General features: G+C 37.4%; 1 protein-coding gene across 16 annotated transcripts in view; it reads right to left on the bottom strand.

Annotated features, from left to right (window-relative positions):
• Positions 1–21,063, bottom strand: part of Ptprk (protein tyrosine phosphatase receptor type K) — a 547,270-nt gene that overhangs the window by 268,391 nt on the left and 257,816 nt on the right. For all 16 annotated transcript variants that reach the window (XM_031380660.1, XM_031380676.1, XM_031380659.1 and 13 more), the window contains exons 4-5: positions 6,808–6,889; positions 4,691–4,806 (exon numbers count right to left, since the gene is read on the bottom strand). In XM_031380660.1, the coding sequence (XP_031236520.1) occupies positions 4,691–4,806; positions 6,808–6,889 (198 nt within the window). The remainder of the gene's footprint in view (positions 1–4,690; positions 4,807–6,807; positions 6,890–21,063) is intronic.

Here is a 21,063-nt window from a genome sequence, read left to right as displayed (position 1 = left end):
GCGTTTGCCTTTCACCATCTCTTGATTTTTGGTGTTAGATGTTCTTAGTGACTCTGACCAGAGCTTGTTCTGTCCCTGCTGCCCTGCGTCTCCTCTGCGACTCGTGGGGCCTGTGCCTCCCAGCTGGCTGCTCTGGGCTTAGGAACTCACCTGAGAGAAGATGGCGGCTCTCACCAGAGACTCTGGGTCAAGGCGGTCCCTGGAGGCAGGCCCTCCACTTGCAGGAAAGTAGGCAGCTAAGGTGGCTGTTCCACCTCTTGTCACTTGGAAGCTGAGAGGATCCTGTCCCTGCTGCCCTGTGTCTCCCCTGAGACTCCTGGGGCCTGTGCCTCCTGTCTGGCTGCTCCAGGCTTAGGAACTCCCTGGAGAGAAGATGGCGGCTCTCACCGGAGACTCCTCTACTGGCATTCTTAATTCTTGTAACCTGATCATAAACCTTTTATTGTGAACTACCAATTTTCCAGAATTAGAGTTTCTTAGAAATACAACTAGAAGCTAAAAGAGTGTTAGAGGATGAAAAACATGTACAAGAAATTAATGTTGATAATTTGCCAAAACTGTTTAGCATTTAAGTTAGAGTACATGTGAGTTCCCTGGGCTTTCTGAAATGAGAGGAAACTGCTCTCCATAAGGCTATAGGCATTATTCTGCATCTCCTCTAGAATTTCTTAAAATATATTTTATACCATATGACGAGACATATTTTAAAGACTGTCTCCCAGAAAGGCTCACAATTTGACTATGCTTCTATTCTGTTCCCTGTCACCCACTTGTAACAGTGTTCTTAATCACTGCATTATGGACAGTGGGTTTATTCACTGTGGACAAGTAGGTCAGTTTGAACTGCATATTTTTATAGTTTTCTATATATCTAGAATGCAGAACTATCTTCAGACATCAGTCAAATAAACTCATAGATCCTTACTTACCTAACTTTCTAAAACCACCATGAGCAAAGTTACAAGATGTTCTGGGTTAGTTTAATACCTCTGAACATCCTATGTTCCCCATCACTTCTCACTTCACCTAACAGACATCCCACTGAGATCATAAAAAGTTTTAGAAATGAGCACCACAACCTCCACACAACAAGCAGAGGAGTACCGTATGCTTCAGGTGTACCTGTGCCCTGGACGTAGGTAAGGACAACTATGAGGAGGAATCAGCTAAAGACCTTTCAGGGATGGGGGTGGCAAGTAGCTTTTCTTTCAAGATTGAATATTGGAAGCCATTGCAGCTTTTGTTACTTTAGCCCATATCCAGCCACTCTGGTAAGTGAGACAGTACACAATGATTGTGTGGAGGACCTAGGGGGGTGCCTATCACTTATTTTACACTTGCCCTATGGTAGAGCACAGCTGCCCTATTATTATTCCACTTCCTCTGTGAAAGAATGTATAACCGTTAACTGAGTTGACTCAAGTACATTCCCTCTTGGGACTCTGGGCAGACATTTTCAGTACTTGTTCTTACAATGAAAGTTAATTTAAGAGATCATTTCTTTTCATATAAAACTAGTAGCATAAATTTTTTACATTACTCTGTCAAATAAAAGAAGGTTATTAAGGCCATGTTTCAGACCCTCACAAATAATATAGAGCCCTAATTTAACATTTTATAGATGGAAGGGATTTTAGTTTCCACCAAACAGCTTCTTTCCTAGATAAGGAAATAAAGGCCCAAATGGGCCAATGAAATATAAGCCCAACACAATTAACTAGGTTCCAAAAGGGTAGAAATGCAGTCAGAATTCAGTATACCGACCCCTCACACTTTATTCTCTATAGGAAATAAAAATAATTTACCATCTGTTTCAATGACTGAGTAGATGCATCCACGGTGGAGTCACAATTCTTCCTGTTTACTTGTGTTTTTACTACTTTTGGCAAAAGATGAATAGTTTTTAAAGTAATAATCAATTTTTGGTTGACGCATATATACATAAGGAACAGTCAGTCCTATGTGATTAATTGTTATATATCACCGCCACGGAAATGTTTTCTTTTGGGGACCGGACAGATAGCTCAGTGGTTAAGAATACTTATTGCTCTTCCTGAGAACCTGCATTCAACTTCCGGCACACACATAACAGCTGACATTTATCTGTTAGCTCCAATCCCAGAGAGTCTCTCTTCTGGTGTCTTGGGGAACCAAGAATGTATCTGATCCACAGGCATACCAAAAGGCAAAATAAGCCTTTGTAGGCCTTTAATTCCAGTGCTAATGAAGCCCATGAAGGAAAATTTTTGTGAGTTCAAGACTAGACTGATTTACACAATGAGTTTTAGGAAAGACAGGGCAATATAATAAGATCTGTCTCAAAAAATAACAAAGGCTAAACACACATATATGTTTTTAATTAAAAATGTCTTTTTATGAAAACATCACTAAACCAAGTAAATTATATATTTTAATATCTTTTGTGAGTGTAAAGAAGAATTTTTGAGAAAAAAAATTAAGGAAATTTATGTAGCATTACTGAAAAAAGTAGCAAGGTAGACTTGTGCAATGCTGCAGACATTCATTGTGCAGGCTGGGGACCATGCAATGACCATGTCAACACTGAAACAAACACAAATCACCTTCTACAGTCAATGCAAAGATTCCAAGGAGGGGAAAAGTAAACAGAGTAAAACTTTCAGAGAGCATTTTCTACCATCATTGCTCAGAAAAATGGCAGATGGAAAATCAAAAGATCAAAATAAAAATAAGCCAATGCACAGAGAAGGAAACAAGAAAACTGAGCAGTGTTTTCTCTGCAGCCTACTCAGACCAGCAGGGTCCAGAATGGCTTTGTTGCCACAAGCCAGCTGGTGTCTGCGGATACAGACCCTTTTTATTTCAATGTCACATTAAATTCTGGGGCATAAAACCAGTGGCTGGCTGCGGAGCCATTTCTGCTTCCCCAAGAATGGACTACCGGTCTCACAGTTAAGAACAAATATAAACCAATGTTTTCATTGGAAAAAAAAGATGAAAAATGTTGAGAAAGTAGGACTGAAATAATTTTAAAACCACTCACAGACTGTAAGTATGAGAGAATGGGTTCAGCATTAAACAGATTGCACATTATACAATATGCTCCCTGGGTCGAATATTCTACTTCTCAATAACTATAGATAGGAAAAATTAATGAGGAGAGAAAAAAAAAGACTTTTTGTTTTCCGTTTCAAATTTGTGCCAAAGAGAAAGTATTATAATAACAATAAATCAAATAATTTAATAAAGTAGTGATATGTGGGCCGATGTAATATAATGTACATCTCAGGTCACATCTAATTGGACTGATACAAGAATCGGGTGACACATGTAATCCCTGTAACAATAATTGGAGTCACTATACTATATTTGCTTTTACAAGTATCATCCCTAAATACGGGGAAGGTAATAAGTTCCCGTAGCACTAACTGCATTACTCTGAAGAATGGAGCAAAAATAAATCATGATGTCCATTTTCAAAACACTAACAACCTTTAAAGATTTGTCTTTTAAAAATGTACTGGGATTCTTAGGTATTTAAAATTCTAAGCAAACTAAATCCTTTTCCTTACTATGATGCAGAAAGAGACAGACTACCAACAGGTCAGAGGTGGGTAAGAACCACCAACAGACAGGTGACTGTGGCAGCACATGCTTAGGGCTGAAGAGGGAAAGGCAGGAACACCTTGAGCTCACAAGCAATGTGAAAGGTCAGTGGGAAATCTCTCAAAATAATGCAGAGAGCAATGAAAGAAGATTCCCAATGTCCACCTGTCATGGCATCTACACATTACCCACGTAAACACAGAAGTACAAGCTCCACACACACACAGAATGAAAATGGAAGTCTAGATGATAAAGACATTAGTAAGAGTGCCTTTAAACACTCAGCTAAACAGGTAACTTGGCTAGCTCTAGAATTCTGGGGTTACGGATGTCCTTGGCACACACCGTGCCCCTCCTCCCAGCACCTAACATTGACAGCAACACCTTTAACCCTTTCTCTAAAGGCAAAACAATTCTAAACTCTACAGATTTTTCTCTGATTCTTTGGAAGATCCGTGACATGTACATTTCTCCAACGTCTATGTCAATTACAATCAATTCAGTAAGGATTTATTAAGGATTTCACATATATGAGGGAAATATTCAAATGTCAGATCTACAAGCAACTATTATACACAAACTTCTAAAAAAGAGAAAGAAAAAAAACAAAAAAAGGAAACCTTTACATTGTTTCTCTTCCATGTTCTCTCTCTCTCTCTCTCTCTCTCTCTCTCTCTCTCTCTCTCTCTCTCTCTCTCAACATCTATGGTAGTTTCTTATCCTAAAAATGTCTGGCAGCTCCCACATAAATATTATCTTCTTAGAAGTTCACTTTTCAAAATATTTATTAAGAAAATTTTCATTTTTACCACTTTTTCAAAGTATCCAGAGAATTTTTCTTTAGAACTTCAGCCTGATACTAGAAAATCACTGAGTGTTGCTAGACACCAAAGCCAGTACCAGTTAGCTACCTGCATTTTTAGTTGGATTTTTAGAAGTGAAGGGCATGTTAAAAATCTCCAGTCATCCAAACAAACTCATACAAATAGCCTGCCCATGTGCACGGGACCGAAATGGGAGAAGAAAGAGAAACAGTCACAACCACAAACTACCGCATTTTTAAAACCATGTGATCCCTTTAGCTCAGCAGCTACCAGAGCCTTACCTGCAGCCATAACTTGTTATGCACAGCGTCTCTCCCTGTAGCGATGCACTGAAATGTAGCATTCTGCCCTGCATTGACCTCCACATCACCAAGGCGGAGGAAATGAGGAGATTTATCTGTTTAAAAAAAGGGGAGGGGAATACATGTTTTGTTCACAGGAAAAGAAAAACAATGCTGCCTGTCACAAAAGAACATTGTTCCTAATATGCCTACCTCTGGCTCACATTAATATTCAGAAAGAATGTGAAGTTCCCTTCCTCTAGATCACGCTGCTTCCTCTCTTACACTCAGTTTTCCTTCTTAATATGTCTCATACATAGTAACTCAACTTTTTAGAGCTGGATTGATGTAGAGTGACTATGCAGTGCTAGTGAGCATATTCTAATACCTGCTGTAGCATAGGTTAATGCATAGAAATAACAGTTATGTTAAAGTAAGCCAACTCGATGAAGCAGGTACCTATCAGAGTCTAATGGGAAACACAATGGATGCACATAAAGACATCTTACACTCTGACAGCTATGCGGCCATTTAACTATTTACCCACAAGCTGACCAATCTTTCAGTTTTTCAAACTTTAATAGTTGTACATCAGAGAAGGAGACATTTTTGTTTATTAAAAAAAAAGTGGAGTATCTCCTTATCTCCTTCTTGTTTGCTTATAGCCATGGCAAAGCTGCCCAAAGAACTACCAGACCAGCAGAAGTGATGTCTGCAGTCACGTGTAGTCATGGCTTATAGCCATGGCAAAGCTGCCCAAAGAACTACCAGACCAACAGAAGTGATGTCTGCAGTCACGTGTAGTCATGCAGTTTCACATGGCTGATTGACTGTCAAATCATACTTGGTACAAATTTCCTTTTAAATCTGAAGCCCTGTCAGTGTTTACCACTGAAGAAAAATACGCACAGGCCAAGTTAAGCATTGGTGAATATGAACAGTAATAAACATATTCAAGAGTCCTACCACCCTGCAACATCGACTGTTTTACCCAATTCATGATCAATTTCTTGATTCACAAAAGGCTTTCTTTGTCATCTGACATATAAGTTGTAGACATGAAAGGCAGATGGAAATAAAGCTCAGTTACCCTAAGGAATAAGCAAACTTACTAAGCCAACTTGAATTTTGAGCAAGATCAGGTTGCTACCTTTCTGAGCATATAACACACAGGACAAATAATTTGATATATGGCTGACACAACTTTCTCCAGCAACACACAAAACTAGACACAAATCCATAGGCCCCAGTCTAGATGCAATTATGCAGAAAGGAGCCAGACTAAGTGTTCATTGCTAACATGATGTAACCACTCAGTTGAGGGGCTTGCCCCCAACATACTGACCTCATGAGTCCTTTTCTCCATGCACTAGAAATGGCTCACCATGGAGGACTCTGGAACATGAAGTCCTCTTATACAGGACCTATCATATTTTTCTACTGGGAAATCATATCATGAAGAAGGTCTAAACTGCTGTCTGTAAATTCTGCCTGACCCTCCTGAATGATTGCAGTAGTTGTTTTGGTGGATGTGATTAAGCACAATTTTGGGCATAAAATCTGAGAAACAATGAGTACGTAAATAAGGACCTCAAAAAGTGGTGTCAATAAACCCAGATATTTTGATATTATTTATTTAATACTGATTAACTCAGATATTTAGAAGGAAAATAAAAAAAAATGTAGACCTAAATTCAAAATAAGTTGAGTAAATTCATTTTCTTCATTTCTTCCATTATAAACTTAGCAGATCAAATATAAGACAGCATTTGCTTGCTCTGTTATTGAGATCCAATTTGTTACTTGTCTTTTTTTCCCCTATAGAATTATAAGATATCTCAACAGCTCAAAATGTCTGACTGGAATCAACTGTGCACTTACATTTTTTTTATCACTAATCAAAAAGAAATGAAACATTCCTATCATACACACAGTTGGAAGTCTGAAAAATCCTTGATTTGAAAATTCTACTAAACATTTTGGTGTTCTTTGCCAAAAATACTGGGAATAACAACAAAATGGGCAACAATGCCCAGGCAACAAACAATCAACAGCCTCTGTCAAACTGAAATGTGTTAAAAGGACACAGAAAAACACAACTCTTAATCAAAACCTACCGCAAGGATAACTCAGGACTTGGATGTCATCAATGGCAATATAACCACTTCTCCCTCCTGAGACTTCAGCTTCAAATATTACCTGTCATGACGAAATGGAAAACAGTTACAACAGTCACTTTTAAAGAGTGTCCACAGTAAAAGATAATTATAACGCCCTAAAAGAAAATCTGGGTTTTTTCTCCTAGAAACTTTTAGCTATATCTTGTATAGACTTTGATTTCTTAAGTCATCTGCATATGGACATAGAGTTTGCATAGTAATTAAACTACTGAGTTCACACAGTTCCAATATGCTAAAGGACATAGTATCAAGTACTGCAAGATTTTGTGACCACTTAGCTCAGGACACTACCCTGTCAAAAGTCCCAAATTATCAGTTTTCAGAAAAAAAAAAATTATACAGGCTCTGTTGTAGAGTTTTGTTGCTTTAGTCAACACACACACACACACACACACACACACACACACACTCACACTCACACATTATATTTAACAAAATGGTACTCAGTCACTTCTTTTAAAATAATGTGTTGTACAGCAATTTTCCAAGAAAAAAGAAAAACAGACTTAGCATTCAGCAATTTAATGTTCTATTTGACTCCTTTAATCATGGAATTAAATAGATTATTTGTGAACTATTCTAAAAAGCACTTTAGGAAATGCAATGGGAGTTTATGTTTAAAGTAACAATATAATTTTAAAATGAGGCTAATGGAAAACAATTGGTATTAGGTGGGAGACAATCCAAAAGGAGCAGATAGGCAGTTTCTAGTAGGTAAGATAGAATTTAAGTGAAAACCAAAGGGAGAAGATAATAATAACGTCAGAACAGACAAGACAGAGATGCTGATTCAGGAGGTATGGAGAAACACAAATTAAATCGATGGCTTTAGCACAGGTAACCAGCTGAAGGATAGGAACCAAGTCAGAGCAGTAACAAGGTCACTATCAAATGCATTTTATTATTTCCAATTTGGCTTCCTTGTGACACCTGCAGGGGAGAGGGCTTAGCTATATATAACTGGGAAGCTCTGAGGAAGATCAGGTGAGTTGAAAGAGAAGGAAACTGGACTGGAAACAAATGAGCTAAGAGGTAACAAAATGGAAAGATGGCAGACTAAAAGAAGGGAAGAAAAGATAAGAGAAGGGAAGAGAAGAGAGAACTGGCATGGAAACCAAGGCTGACAAGGGAGCCAGCAAGAAATCTAACAGAGCAGGACCAAGGCCTGAGGACTAAGGAGAAAGCGAACCCAGGAGGCTCAGCTAAGTCAGCACTAGCAAAACACTAATTGGTAAATCAGCTGAGTTACAATCACCAAAACACAGCAGGTATCTGTGCATCTAATAGACACAAACTTGAGAGCGCAGAGGATTTCCAAAACCATTGGCTGGTCTCCAGCCATTGTTTCTCCCTCATAATGGGAATAGTTGTTAACTTGGGGATTGGACTGTGATTCTAATAGTGTAAGCTGATGGGACACAGTGAAAACCATGGCTCATGAAGAGGTTTTACAAAATCTAAATAATGAACTGCAAATTTGGGAGGTTGGATTTTAAAAGAAAAGACTGAAGGAAATAACTTCTGATATAAAACAAAGTCTAGCAAAAGTGACATTTAGAAACTTCTGTTGGTTTTGGCATTGGTAGCTCTTTAATAACTTTGGCCAGATTATAGTTCTACTGTAATAGGAAGGAAGAAAGGTGTCTGTACTGGTTTTGTGTGTCAACTTGACACAGGCTGGAGTTATCACAGAGAAGGGAGCTTCAGTGGGGAAATGCCTCCATGAGATCCAGGTGTGGGGCATTTTCTCAATTAGTGATCAAAGGGGTAGGGCTCCTTGTGGGTGGTGCCATCTCTGGGCTGGAAGTCTTGGGTTCTATAAGAAAGCAGGCTGAGGAAGCCAGGGGAAGCAAGTCAGGAAGTAACATCACTCCATGGCCTCTGCATCAGCTCCTGCTTCCTGACCTGCTTGAGTTCCAGTCCTGACTTCCTCTGGTGATGAACAGCAGTGTAGAAGTAAGATGGATAAACCCTTTCCTCCCCAACTTGCTTCTTGATCATGACGTTTTGTGCAGGAATAGAAACCCTGACTAAGACAGTGTCTCTAATGAGACATGTGATAGCATTCATTAAATACTAACTTTATAAAAAGCAGTGTCCTAAACTACCATGCATATTCATGTTTGCTTCTGTGTGATAGGCATGTAGATAGATAGATACATACATACATACATACATACATACATACATACATACATACATACATGATACATAGGTAGGTATGTATGTACATACACACACACACACAGCATATCAACTTGATATAAAGAACTATAGGTAACTAAATCATGCTGAGAGAAGATAAGAAGTAGTCTTATACAAGGAAGAGTATGAAAATTGATAATCCAGTACCAAATAGCCCTGATTGTTCATACAAGTAGATTTAATGGAGACTGAGTATGTTTTATTTAGGAATATATATATATATATATATATATATATATATATATTTAACTAAGTATGTTTTATGTGTGTGTATATATATTCTATATATATGTATAGGTGTATATATACATATATATATATATATATATATATATATATACATAGAAACAATTAAAAGGAAAAGGAACCATGATTTTTAAAGAGAGGAAGGATGGGCATATGAGAGAGTTTAAAACAAGAAAGAGAAATGGGAAAGGATAGGATTACATTATAATCTCAAAAATAAGCAATCAAAAATGATTACTCTTACAACAATATTAATGTAGCTATATAATTTTCCACTACTTCATTTTTAAAAAGAGTTCAAAGAGGCAGAGTCTCAGGAAGCCATACTGCACCAGGTCCTCCAGCCTGGAGGGGACTTCCATTAAGTTCATCAAATAACTTACTGACAGGAAGAAGCCAACAGGTCCAGGGGATTTCATTTAAATATGGTTTAGGCTTTAGTTTTCTTTGAAAATCTAAAGTTTAAATACACTTAAATTGTTTAAAAAACTAATGTCATTTCAATTAGCACACTGATGAGATATTATGGGGCAGAGTGACAGAGTGTTTAATATGAAACCTTATTCGTCTACCATATTCCTACATCTGCCAAAAGTCAATAAAAATGGGAAAAAATAGTCAGGGATATGTGGTCCCTATTTATTTCATCCACTCTGGCCACAAACTTTCCTGGTTACTCTTTTCCATTTCCACTGTGTCCTTTGTGACTACAGAATATACTAGAATAAAGTGAAACTGAAAGAAAATGTGGTCTTATAAGAGGGAAAAATGCTTCAAGAGAGAAAGACAGTTAATCTACAAACACAGAATTGGGAGTGAAGGTGAGAGGGTGACCTCACAAGCCATGATTCTTCCTTCAAGCGAATGTATTTAGTATGGACTTCATCACAACTCCATTGGTTTTAGACATGAACAGGGATTTGGTGAGAAATAGAGAAGTGAATTTAAACAGTTAAATATATAACTCTCTTTCATCGAGGCACTGAGACACAGGACTCGCCTGTCAGCATGGCAAGCCCACGCTAGGACCTCGTGCCCAACTCTTCAGAAAATTCCAGCAATCAGAAACCCCCAGACTCACAATATGCACCTTTTAGGTGTATAATATCTATTTGATGATCAAGTTTAAATAGTGGTGTATTTAGAGCACCATCTGTGTGACTATTATTGTAGTATCTATATGCAATGCCTGTGAAATCAGATCCCAGGAGGATAAGTTTGGTTTGCTCGAATCATGTTTTAAGGAAAGTAAGTATTCAAGGAAAACAGGGAATACTGGCTTCTTAAAACATTTTAATAAATAAAGCACATGTTTTCAAACAGCTAATCATTGTAGCTATTTCAGTTTTTTGCTGTCAGAACCTATTCAAGGACTCTACTTCTTGACATATCTTAACGTTAGTACTTAATTCTCTAATTTCCCTTGTTCCCCTTAAATGTGACATTAAACAAGATTACTACACTCTTGAGGAAAACTTATTTGTTCAATTAAATTGAGGTTTATTCAGGACAATAAATTTAGGCCTGGATTCAAAAGAAAGCAAAACGATTGGCTCTTTATCAAAGAGGGGTAAAGGGTAAGTTTTCTTCCTCGTAACCTCATTTTCACTACTAAGTGCTGTCTTTGCCTCATTAACAGACACTTCAAGAACTTTCTGAGCTTGCATTCCTTCATTACTAAAGTCAGAATCAGCATTTTCATTTCACAGAGCCCTCACCTTGTGAGGCTCTTCTGTCCAGTCAGGGGAAACAAATCCCAACATTTTAATTATGTAGCTTGCTGAGGCTAATCTTTGGGTCAGTGCTAACGCTGGGTGTCAAGTGGTTGACAGGGGCTTCCAGGAAGAGGAGAGCAATAGAAACCAGATGTCAGTGTGAACCTGTCCTTGGAGGCACCCTGGGAATGGGGTGCATAGATTCTGCATTTTGTGCTGTTTCTCCTACACTCCATTACCTGAAATACTGAAGGTGATGATTCTAATCAAATTTCTGCTAATCTAGCAACATTCCTGGATTATTAGCTAAATAAATGAATTGAATTAAAGTGGGAGAGCAAAAAATAGTATTCCCTACAGAAAAAGGACAATGTTATCCTCCAGCAAATGGGATTAATTGAGAGTAGGCAACATAGCGCCAAACTTGGTATTAGAAAACTTGCATCTAGTGGTCGGTTTGGTGTCCTGTGTAACTCAAGTGATTAGCTGAATATGAGGCTCTGTAGCTTCTTCACCTGGATACCTCTGAACCCACTTATAAAACAAGATCCACTGAATGGTCTAAGGAAAGGGATGAAATAATGTATGAAAGGCCATGTAAGATACTGAGAGCACTAGATAAATGAGAAAAACATTCACTGGTAATTTTTCTTCACTATGTCCTTATGGTAAATGCTCAAGCTCCCAAGTCAGATAAACATTGAGTTCACATTCTTTAATTATCACTTCAAATCATGTAAAAACTTAAATAAATTAACTTATATAGTTTTAGCTCATATAAAATTTAAACATTAGTTTCTTCTCTTATAGCAGGAACTATTAATATCTACCTCAGAGCTTTGTGAAGGATTAACTGAGATAATGAATATGAAACAGCACAGATCCTGGCCCACGGAGACTCCTATATGAAAAGTGCCATTGCAGTTATACTGGGGTGGAGAGGGTATCTATTAAAGATAAATGCTTGGAAATCAAATTTCCTCCTAATCCTCTCTCTTCAAAACATGAAGCACAGAGCCAATTTCCGAAGAATATAAAATAATCTGGCATTTTACTCTCACAATTAAATCTATGGTTTTGTGATTTGAACTTTTAAACAGGAAACTGTGCTAGTGTAAAAAAAATGCAGTAATTAGCCATTGCCTTCATTTATAAAGGGGGCAGACTGGAATAATGACAAAGCTGATTACTCAAAATCCATTTAAATATGACTACAGCTTCTACTACAAAAGTTTTCAACAGAGTTCATATGTCTTGTACCTCTCATCACACACAAACATTCAAAGTCCACTCACTCAAGCATGGATGTTGATCTTCAAATTCAACCATCTTACAAACAATTTAAATTATCATATTGCTGACTTCTCTTCCTTGTGTAAGCTTCATTACATGAACATTATTAGTTCATTTTCTTTTTGAGATATAGTCTTACAAGGTAGGCTAGCCTCGACTCAAAAGAGCTATGTGGCACAGAATAGCCTTGAATGTAAAATCATTCTGCTTCAGCTTCCCAATACTGGAATTATTCATATGAATTTCAACATTATTGCCTCTCAAAGCCTAAGTTTTTGGGACTTCCCTCCTTCCCTGTACTGTCTATCTTGATGACATTGAGGAAAAGAGGGGGAGAAGATCAAGAACCTGAAAGAGATAGAAATATGTAGGGATGTCGTAGAGATTATGTCATACATTTTATAAAACCATTCATTTGTCAATAAAAGCTTATTGGCCAATGCAGGATTAGAAGGTGGAACATCTGGCAGAAAGAGGGTTTTATGGGAAGAGACCAGGAATGAATGAGATTCACTCCTGACACAGAAGATGGTCACATGAAACTGAGGACAAGTTCATCTGCCACGTGGCAGGACTTAGAATAGAATAAAATGCGTAATTAAGTTATGAGCTAGCTGGGGAACAAACAAAGCTTTTGGATCAGCATTTATTTATGAATTATTAAGTCTCAGAGTTTCTGGGAACAAAGTGGATGAGTGGAAAAACACAAGGTTACAGATAACATTAAGTACAAGATGTAAAAGGAAAACTCTGCCTTGGAGAAAAGGAGAGATCAAGTTTTGAAAGAAGCAGTGAAGCTATCAGAATTGATGCTGTTCAACTACTGGGTAAGCTAAGATGTAATGCAGTCTGAGTCTGTGCCCCTGAGGCCAGAGGAATGAACTGAAACCATGCTGCACCATGACCATAGAAGCAGAGAAGAGGGAGAAAAGATGGTGACCTTCTAAAAGAAGAGTGAGTGAATAGACAGGAAATAAATGAAGGGTCTAAGAACACATGTTTTGTTTTGCTTTGTCTTGTTAAGAGGAGAAATCCTTAAGCATGATGATATGTTAATGGAGATGATTCATCTTGATAGGAAATATTTGAACACACCACAATGAGAATAGATAATGACATAACATTGGATGGGATCTATAGTTCAACTTGAGTGATACTTTAGGATGTATGGGTAGAGGAGAACCTTAATTTTTCCATTTTTTTAAAGGAAGAATGTTTGGAGTTTAGCATTCTCCAAGTCTCAGAAATAAAAGAATAAGAAGAAAACGGAAGAGAACAGTGGAGCTAGTACGATTACAGGGCCAACTGAAGCTGAGAGCTATGAAGAACTATCCACCAAAATGTACCATGTGGTATAACTTGTTAGCATCATTTCTGTTGGTTAAACACCCCCACAAAATGGCTCCAGTAAAAATAAAGAATTTATTTAAAATGTTAAAATCATATGAAAATCACAATATGATCAAACTTTAATATGAGATGATGAATTAACAAGAAAGATGGCTTTGTATGCTGAAGTTTACCCAGAGGATGCTGGGCTATCTAAGTGTAATGACTACAGTAAAAGAAGATACTGAGGTATCTAAAGTGATGACTAGAGTAGAAGAGGATCCTGGGATATCTACGTGGGATGACTTCAGTAGAAGAAGCAGCATTTGTAGGTAGAAAGTGGGAGATGTACATGGAAAGTTATATCCAAGGTAAGATTATTATAAAAATCCATTTAACCAACGCTAGTTGTTTCTTAGAAAATCCTAGCACTTCTCTTGTCTCACCACACACACTACTGGAGCTATAGCCCTGTGTGGCTGTACAAAAGCTGAGGGTTAAAACTCAGTTCCTATCTTGTGCAACAAATACCCATATCTAGCAACTCACTTCTTCAATCCCTGTAAAAGTAAAAATTTTTTGTTGTTTATCTCCTTTTATGAAAATACAAGATCACTTGAGGCAATGATGGTTCATACTCTGTACATCATGGCTGAACCACTAGAATCCTATTGACAGTCAGGGATGAAAATGTTTATCAGTTTGTGGCAGAAACTACCTAATATCAGTAACTTTTAGTTAACTGTTTTGCCTCTTAGGGAAACACAGGATTGGGCATTTAGCTCATTTTACTTAGCATAAAATTTTGTTGATATAATAAACTGATACTCCCATGAGACCATTAGAGATAATTTTACCACACTAATTTAGGAATCACGAAAACATAATTACTTTCCTTGAATAGTTAAAAAACATGGTAAGGCATCCATTTCTGCTATAGACCCCAAAAGATCTTCTGTGGAGTATTTTAACTGAAAACTAAAGAGTCAAGTCTCTTTTTTAAGCATATTTTCTTTTTAAAAAATTATTAGTTTTATTTACTTGTTTGTGTGTATATGTGTGTGTGTTTGTGCACGCGCGTGTGTATACATGTATATACATCTGTGTATGTGTCTGTGCTTGTGCATTTGTCCATGTGCACATGAATATATGTGTAAGTGTGTGGTGTATATGTTTGGATGCATTTGTATATGCGTGTTTGTGTGTGGATGTGTATGTGGGGAAAGGCAGGTGTGTGCACATGTGTATGAGTGTATGCATGTGTGTAGAATTTGCAGACCATCCCTTTAGTTTAGAATGGAACTCATATGCTTAATTCCCTCCAGGGGAGCCACACTGGGTATACAAACATGCCCAGCAGTAAACAGCCAATAGAAAATGAAGTCCATGGCATCTTTGTCTCACACTGCCCAGTCAGGCTGTTTCTTTTGTTTTCCCCTTAAATTTTCTCTCATATTTTTTAATCTTATGCTACTTATACATTTTCCTTCTGTCTTTTGTTCTGTCTTATCCAACAGGTCTTTTGTCGATATAATATGGCTTCAAGTATAGTGTCTATAGGATTCCTGAGTTTTTGAACAAGTGGGTCTCTGTTTCTTGTGCCTGCTCTCCAGCTCTTTTCATTCTGTTTGTTTGCTTGTTTGTTTGTTTTACCCGATTCTAATGTGTTACTTTTGTTTTATCTTATTTTATCATTATTTCTTAGAAGCATATTTCATTTCTTATAAAAGATAGAAAGAGGATGGATCCAGGTAGGAGAGGAGATGGTGAGAAACTGAGAGAAGTAGGGAAAACCAAAGGCTATATTATATGAGGGGAGAACTATTTTCAATAAAAGAAAAAGAAAAAAACAAAAGGAACAGAGCTGTGATGTTGAGCTTGGTTCAAGGACCTTTACTCATGGAGCAATGTTGTCTGGCTTCAACTATGAATGACATGCATCCTGAACATGTAAAGATGAGCAAACCCAGAAAGACAGATGGTGTCAATAGTCTAAGCTACTGTCACCATCTCCCATCTCCCATCTCCCATCTCCCATCTCCCATCTCCTGCAGACCCAGGATCAATGTGCATTTTTTTTTCAATGAAAGATCAGCAGAAGGTAACAGAAGAGGGTAGAATGTTAGGGCCTATGTGGGCAGCTTGCTTGCTGGCTCTTGTAACAGCTCACATCTAAGAATCCAACTTGTAAAAATAACTCAAAAGAAGGCCTTGAAGTTTTCTGAAACCAAGGAACTTTTAACAATTCCTGTCTATTGGCTTAGCCATTTGTTTAGTATCTAAAGGAGATGTACAACTGAATTGACAACAGCATCTATCAAGGAAATGGAAATACAGCTCCATTCCTTGGCTTTAAGCTGCTTGAAATAATAATTAAGGTAATCTAATTAAATGCCAACTGAATCTAGGAAGCATTTATGTCAAGTAATCAAGTCCAAATTCATTTTTCTCAGAATTCCTTTTGTTTTACATGTATAAGCATTTGACTGCATTATGTATTTGGACTACATATGTGAGCCTTGTGCTTGTAGAGGCCAGAAGATAGATTTCCTGGAATTGGGGTTAAAGACAGTTGTAAGCCATAATATTCATGAGAAATTGAAACTACTTCTGAAAATGCAGTAAGTGCTCTTAACCACTGAGCTATTCTATTCATTCTTCATCTCAACTTTTCCCATTTTGTTTTTTGGGCATCCTTCTCATTTCATGACTGTGCATGAAACACTCATAATCAGTGATTTTCCTTTAGATATATTTCAGATCCACTTTTCCTTAGAAAGACTAGTCTATCAAACTTCCCATCAATATTTAATGGTCTGAATAGGATAAGCAGGGCTTCAGAGACACTAAACTGAACATTCTCTTATGTAGATATAGGATGTGCCACCAAGTCACCAGGGTATGGGCTGTCATATACTATTTTTGTCTTTACACAGAGCACTGAGTGGGTATTCTCTCAACCTATAATCCTTTGATATTTTGTTCCATCTATCTAGTGTAATATAATAGTGATTTGAATTTATTGTGTGATTTAAAAATGTATGCACAGAACCACCTTACTTTGTCTTCTAAACAATTCAACACTTATTAAAACAATATAATTCAAAGCAATAGGCAGAATCCAGAAAATAATAATGACTACTGAGGGTTGGGAAGGCCAAGTATAATTTATCTCTGATCTATCAGACTGTTTAAAGGAAAGGCCTGAAGAAAAGTATCTCCCAAGAGTGCACACTATAATACAATAATACACTATAATGCAAGCTCAGTGTATTTCTGGGCTTCGGGAGAGCCAGAGAATTGGCTGTCCCTAACAGTGTCAACAAAGTCTTGAGAAAAAAAAAGTAATTCAGCAATCATCATTTTTACAGCTTATGTTTAAGTGTTTCCCATTTATGATGATACTTATTAGTTATTTAAGTTAATTCTTTCTTCCCCAGATCTTGCAATTTTAAATTTTAGTAGGTAACATCTCAAGGTAATATAGATCACAAGCTAATATAGGCCACAAAGACATGACTTCTTCATTGCAATGGGATGAACAGTGTTCTGTACAAGATTTTCACATCCGAAAATGGTCCCCAAAACTTCAACTGAAAATTAATGATATCCATGAAATAAGTCCAAGTCTTTGAGTTCTCTGCATAGTCAGTCTTTTTTATCATAAATACACCTTTGAAGAATCATTATCTACTGCATTCTGTCAAGGGTTTTTATATCAGACCCTGAATATAACAAAGACTATCTTACATATCTATCATTCTTAAAAACAAACACACAGACATACATGTGCATGTGAGCATACACACACACACACACACACACACACACACAGATTTATGCGAGACGAATGTGCAGCAGCTTGAAATGCATGCATGCTGAGCAACTGACTTCCATTCAAATCCTACTGCCTACTTCATGGGTCCACTGGGAAGATAACCATGTCTATATAGTGAATTTTAGGTTATCAAAGAAATCATACACAGTTTACAAGGCATCAGGGATCTATTTCATGACCTCGTCAGGAGACTGATGTATCATAAAAAGAACCAGAATACAAGGCTAATCAGAAGCAGAAGAGGAATTGTAAGAGACACTAAGACTACAGAGGTTAATAAAGCACCTCTCAGTGCATGATAGATCACACGACCACACAGTGTTGTTTTTCACATCTCAATCATTATGTATTCTTCCTGGGTTCTTTTCTCACTTCAATTCAAGGTGTAAGCATGGTGACACTGCCTGTAATTAGAGACCACTGAACAAACTGTATCAATGTTCTGATCTCTGTAGAGGCTGCTCTAGCTTCAGTAGAAAAATAGGCAGGTAGAGCCTTCAAAATATGCACTCAGAAAAGAAACCCAAAGAGCTAGTAAGGCTTAATTTCATCACTTGGGAAGCTTAGGCAGGATATGAGTTCCAGGTAAGCATTGTCTGCACATTGAGTCATCCTTGTCTACAAAGTGACTTTCAGCCCAGTCTTGTCCACAGAGTGAACTATAGGCCAATGTTTCTTATATAGTGAGTTCCAGGCCAGTCTTGTCTACAGAGTGAACTATAGGCCAATGTTTCTTACATAGTGAGTTCCAGGCCAGTCTTGTCTACAGAGTGAACTATAGGCCAACGTTTCTTACATAGTGAATTTCAGGCCATTATTGTCTACATAGTGAGTTAATATAGGCAAGCACTGTCTACACAGTGATCTCCAGGCTGCCTTCATCTACATAATAAAGTTTAGTCCAGTGCTGTCTGGTCTATATAGTGAGTTCCAGGCCATCCTTGTCTACATAGTGAGTCCTACACCATTTTTCTCTACACAGTGAATTCTAGACCACCAAAGGTGATATATTAAGACTTTCTCACTAAATCAAAACAATTAGCAACAACAAAAAGAAACTAGTAACCACCACAACAAGATAAATTCAGAAGTAAGCATAAAATATGATACACTATTCAAATCATATCTTAATTTATGATAGATGGGAGTTTTGTAAGACAGAGAGACCCAGAATGATAATTGGCAGAGAAGAATGAAATGAACTTTTACCAAAATAAATAAATAAATATATATATATATATATATACTGAAATAATTCATGATCAGAACACACCACAAAAAGAAAAAAGAAAAGAAAGAAAGAAAAGAAAAAAGGAAAAGTATAGTGTTCATTCTGTAGATCTGTCCTTGGATACATAAGCAAGCAACTTTCGGCATAAAAATTTTTGTATAAAAATAAAAGTGGGAGGTAAAGGGCAGGAGAAAATTCATCAGCGAAATGTCATTTCTGTATCTTTATGATCATAGCTTCCCCATCTGGGCTATATTTTATAGGTACTTGTCTGAGCTAAAAATAAAAGATGACTGGTTAGGGTTTCTATTTCTATCACCATAACACGGAATCACAGTACTATTTTCCGATCACTTGCCGAGATGCACCATTTGACTTCCTACAATCTACAAGCAGAACCTTTAAAATTTTAACACCAACAGTCCAATCTTACACACAGCAGAAGTATATCACTATTCTCACACACTATATCTGGGGAAAAAAAAAAACAAAACTTTTTTTTGCTACCATGCTACCACAGCAAGCCTGCTGTGTGCAAAATCTAAGTGATTCTCATGTCTCATGGGCTTCAATGTAGAATCATATGATTCAATTAAGAAAAAAAATGAGAAGTGCTGTCATAGGTAAATATATATTTGTAATGTGGAATCCATAGATTACATCCATAAGCAGGAAAAGTAAGCTTTAAGTGAACTACATGATTAACTGTAACTGAAGGTAATGCAGAAACCAAACTTATCCCATCAGATCAGAAAGTTAATCAAGCATACCAATAGTAAACAGTTTTATTAAAATGAGTTAGGAGGAATTTGGTATGGTGATGCACACCAACATTGGGCAAGGAGAATGACCCAAGACTGAGGTCTGTATACTGAGGCAATACCTGTAAAGAATGTGATAGTATAAAAAAAATGGCTTCAGGAATTAAATAATATCCATGGTATTGTCAGTTTTATTTCATTAGAATTAAGTTATGATTCTGGTAGGGATAGATTTAAAATGTTCACAGAATAGCTAGCTTACCTTTTTTTTTTTTTTTTTTTTTTTTTTTTTTTTTTGTATTTTTGTATTTTTGTAATTTTTTTTTTTTGAAACAGGGTTTCTGTACGTAGCTCTGGCTGTCCTAGAATTCACTCTGTAGAACAGGCTGGCCTCGAATTCAGAAATCTGCCTGCCTCTGCTTTCCAAGTGCTGGGATTAAAGGCATATGTAGTGTACCTATTCTCAATTGAACTTAAGGATAGAAAAATTATGAACTCTCTATTTCATTCTGAGTATACAATCATCAAGGAAAGTAGTATCCTTGACTAAATTATTAAATAATTTGAACATAATTATATAATATAATTAATAATGTTAGAGTTTAAAGTTAACCAAAGGACTATTCAAAATTCAAAAACAGAAGAAGCAGTAAGCAATTCATTCTACAGCATTTTGACAAAGAAAACTAATGGGAAGCTTTCCAGGATTTTATCCTTAAAAAACATGAAGGGTAAACCTGAAAGCACACATGTAGATTTTGTATTGACTTTTTTATTTTATTTTTATTTATTTATTTACTTATTTATTTATTTATTTATTTATGTTGGTTTTTCGAGACAGGGTTTCTCTCTGTAGCCCCGACTGTCCTGGTACTCACTCTGTAGACCAGGCTGGCCTCGAACTCGGAAATCCGCCTGCCTCTGCCTCCCAAGTGTTAGGATTAAAGGCGTGCGCCACCACCGCCTGGCTACTGTATTGACTTTTTAGTGAAGGAAGCCGTTTTAGATGATAAAACTAAAAACGCATGGCTCATTTCCTTCTTTCCAAAATGTTAAAATAAGTATCCGATATATCCATATCTCATAAATCAGCAACATATACAAGTAAGACTTTAATAATTTGGAAGCCAAGAGGTAAGGAGGATACAACATCTGTCCCAACACTGGAAGTAACTGGAACCAGCGGGACCAGGCACACAGGAACTCCTCCAGCCCAGTGGCTCAGGTTCCCTCCAGTCTGTCTGGGCTGGTGTCCTGAGCAGACCTTGGGAGCAAGCTCTGCAGCCAGTCACACAAGACCCAGAGGAAGTTCCACTCCCAGGCGCTCTAACATGCCCAGGATCAAGGTGAGGAGGACACATCTGTCCCAACACCGGAAGTAACTGGAACCAGCAGGACCAGGCACACAGGAACTCAGACAGACAGGTTGCTTCCTGTGTTTCTGGGCCAGCCAGTGCCCTGAGCAGACCTTGGGCACAAACTTAGCAGCCAGTCCCAAAACACCCAGAGATCACAGAGACAGCTTGACTCTGAGGAGTTCTGACACAACCAGGATCACAGGAAGGACAGGCTCCA

The sequence above is a fragment of the Mastomys coucha genome, unplaced genomic scaffold, assembly GCF_008632895.1.
Source record: "Mastomys coucha isolate ucsf_1 unplaced genomic scaffold, UCSF_Mcou_1 pScaffold2, whole genome shotgun sequence".
NCBI lineage: Eukaryota > Metazoa > Chordata > Mammalia > Rodentia > Muridae > Mastomys > Mastomys coucha.
The sequence above is the reverse complement of the archived record's forward strand: the minus strand, read 5'-3'. Positions and strand labels throughout refer to the sequence as shown.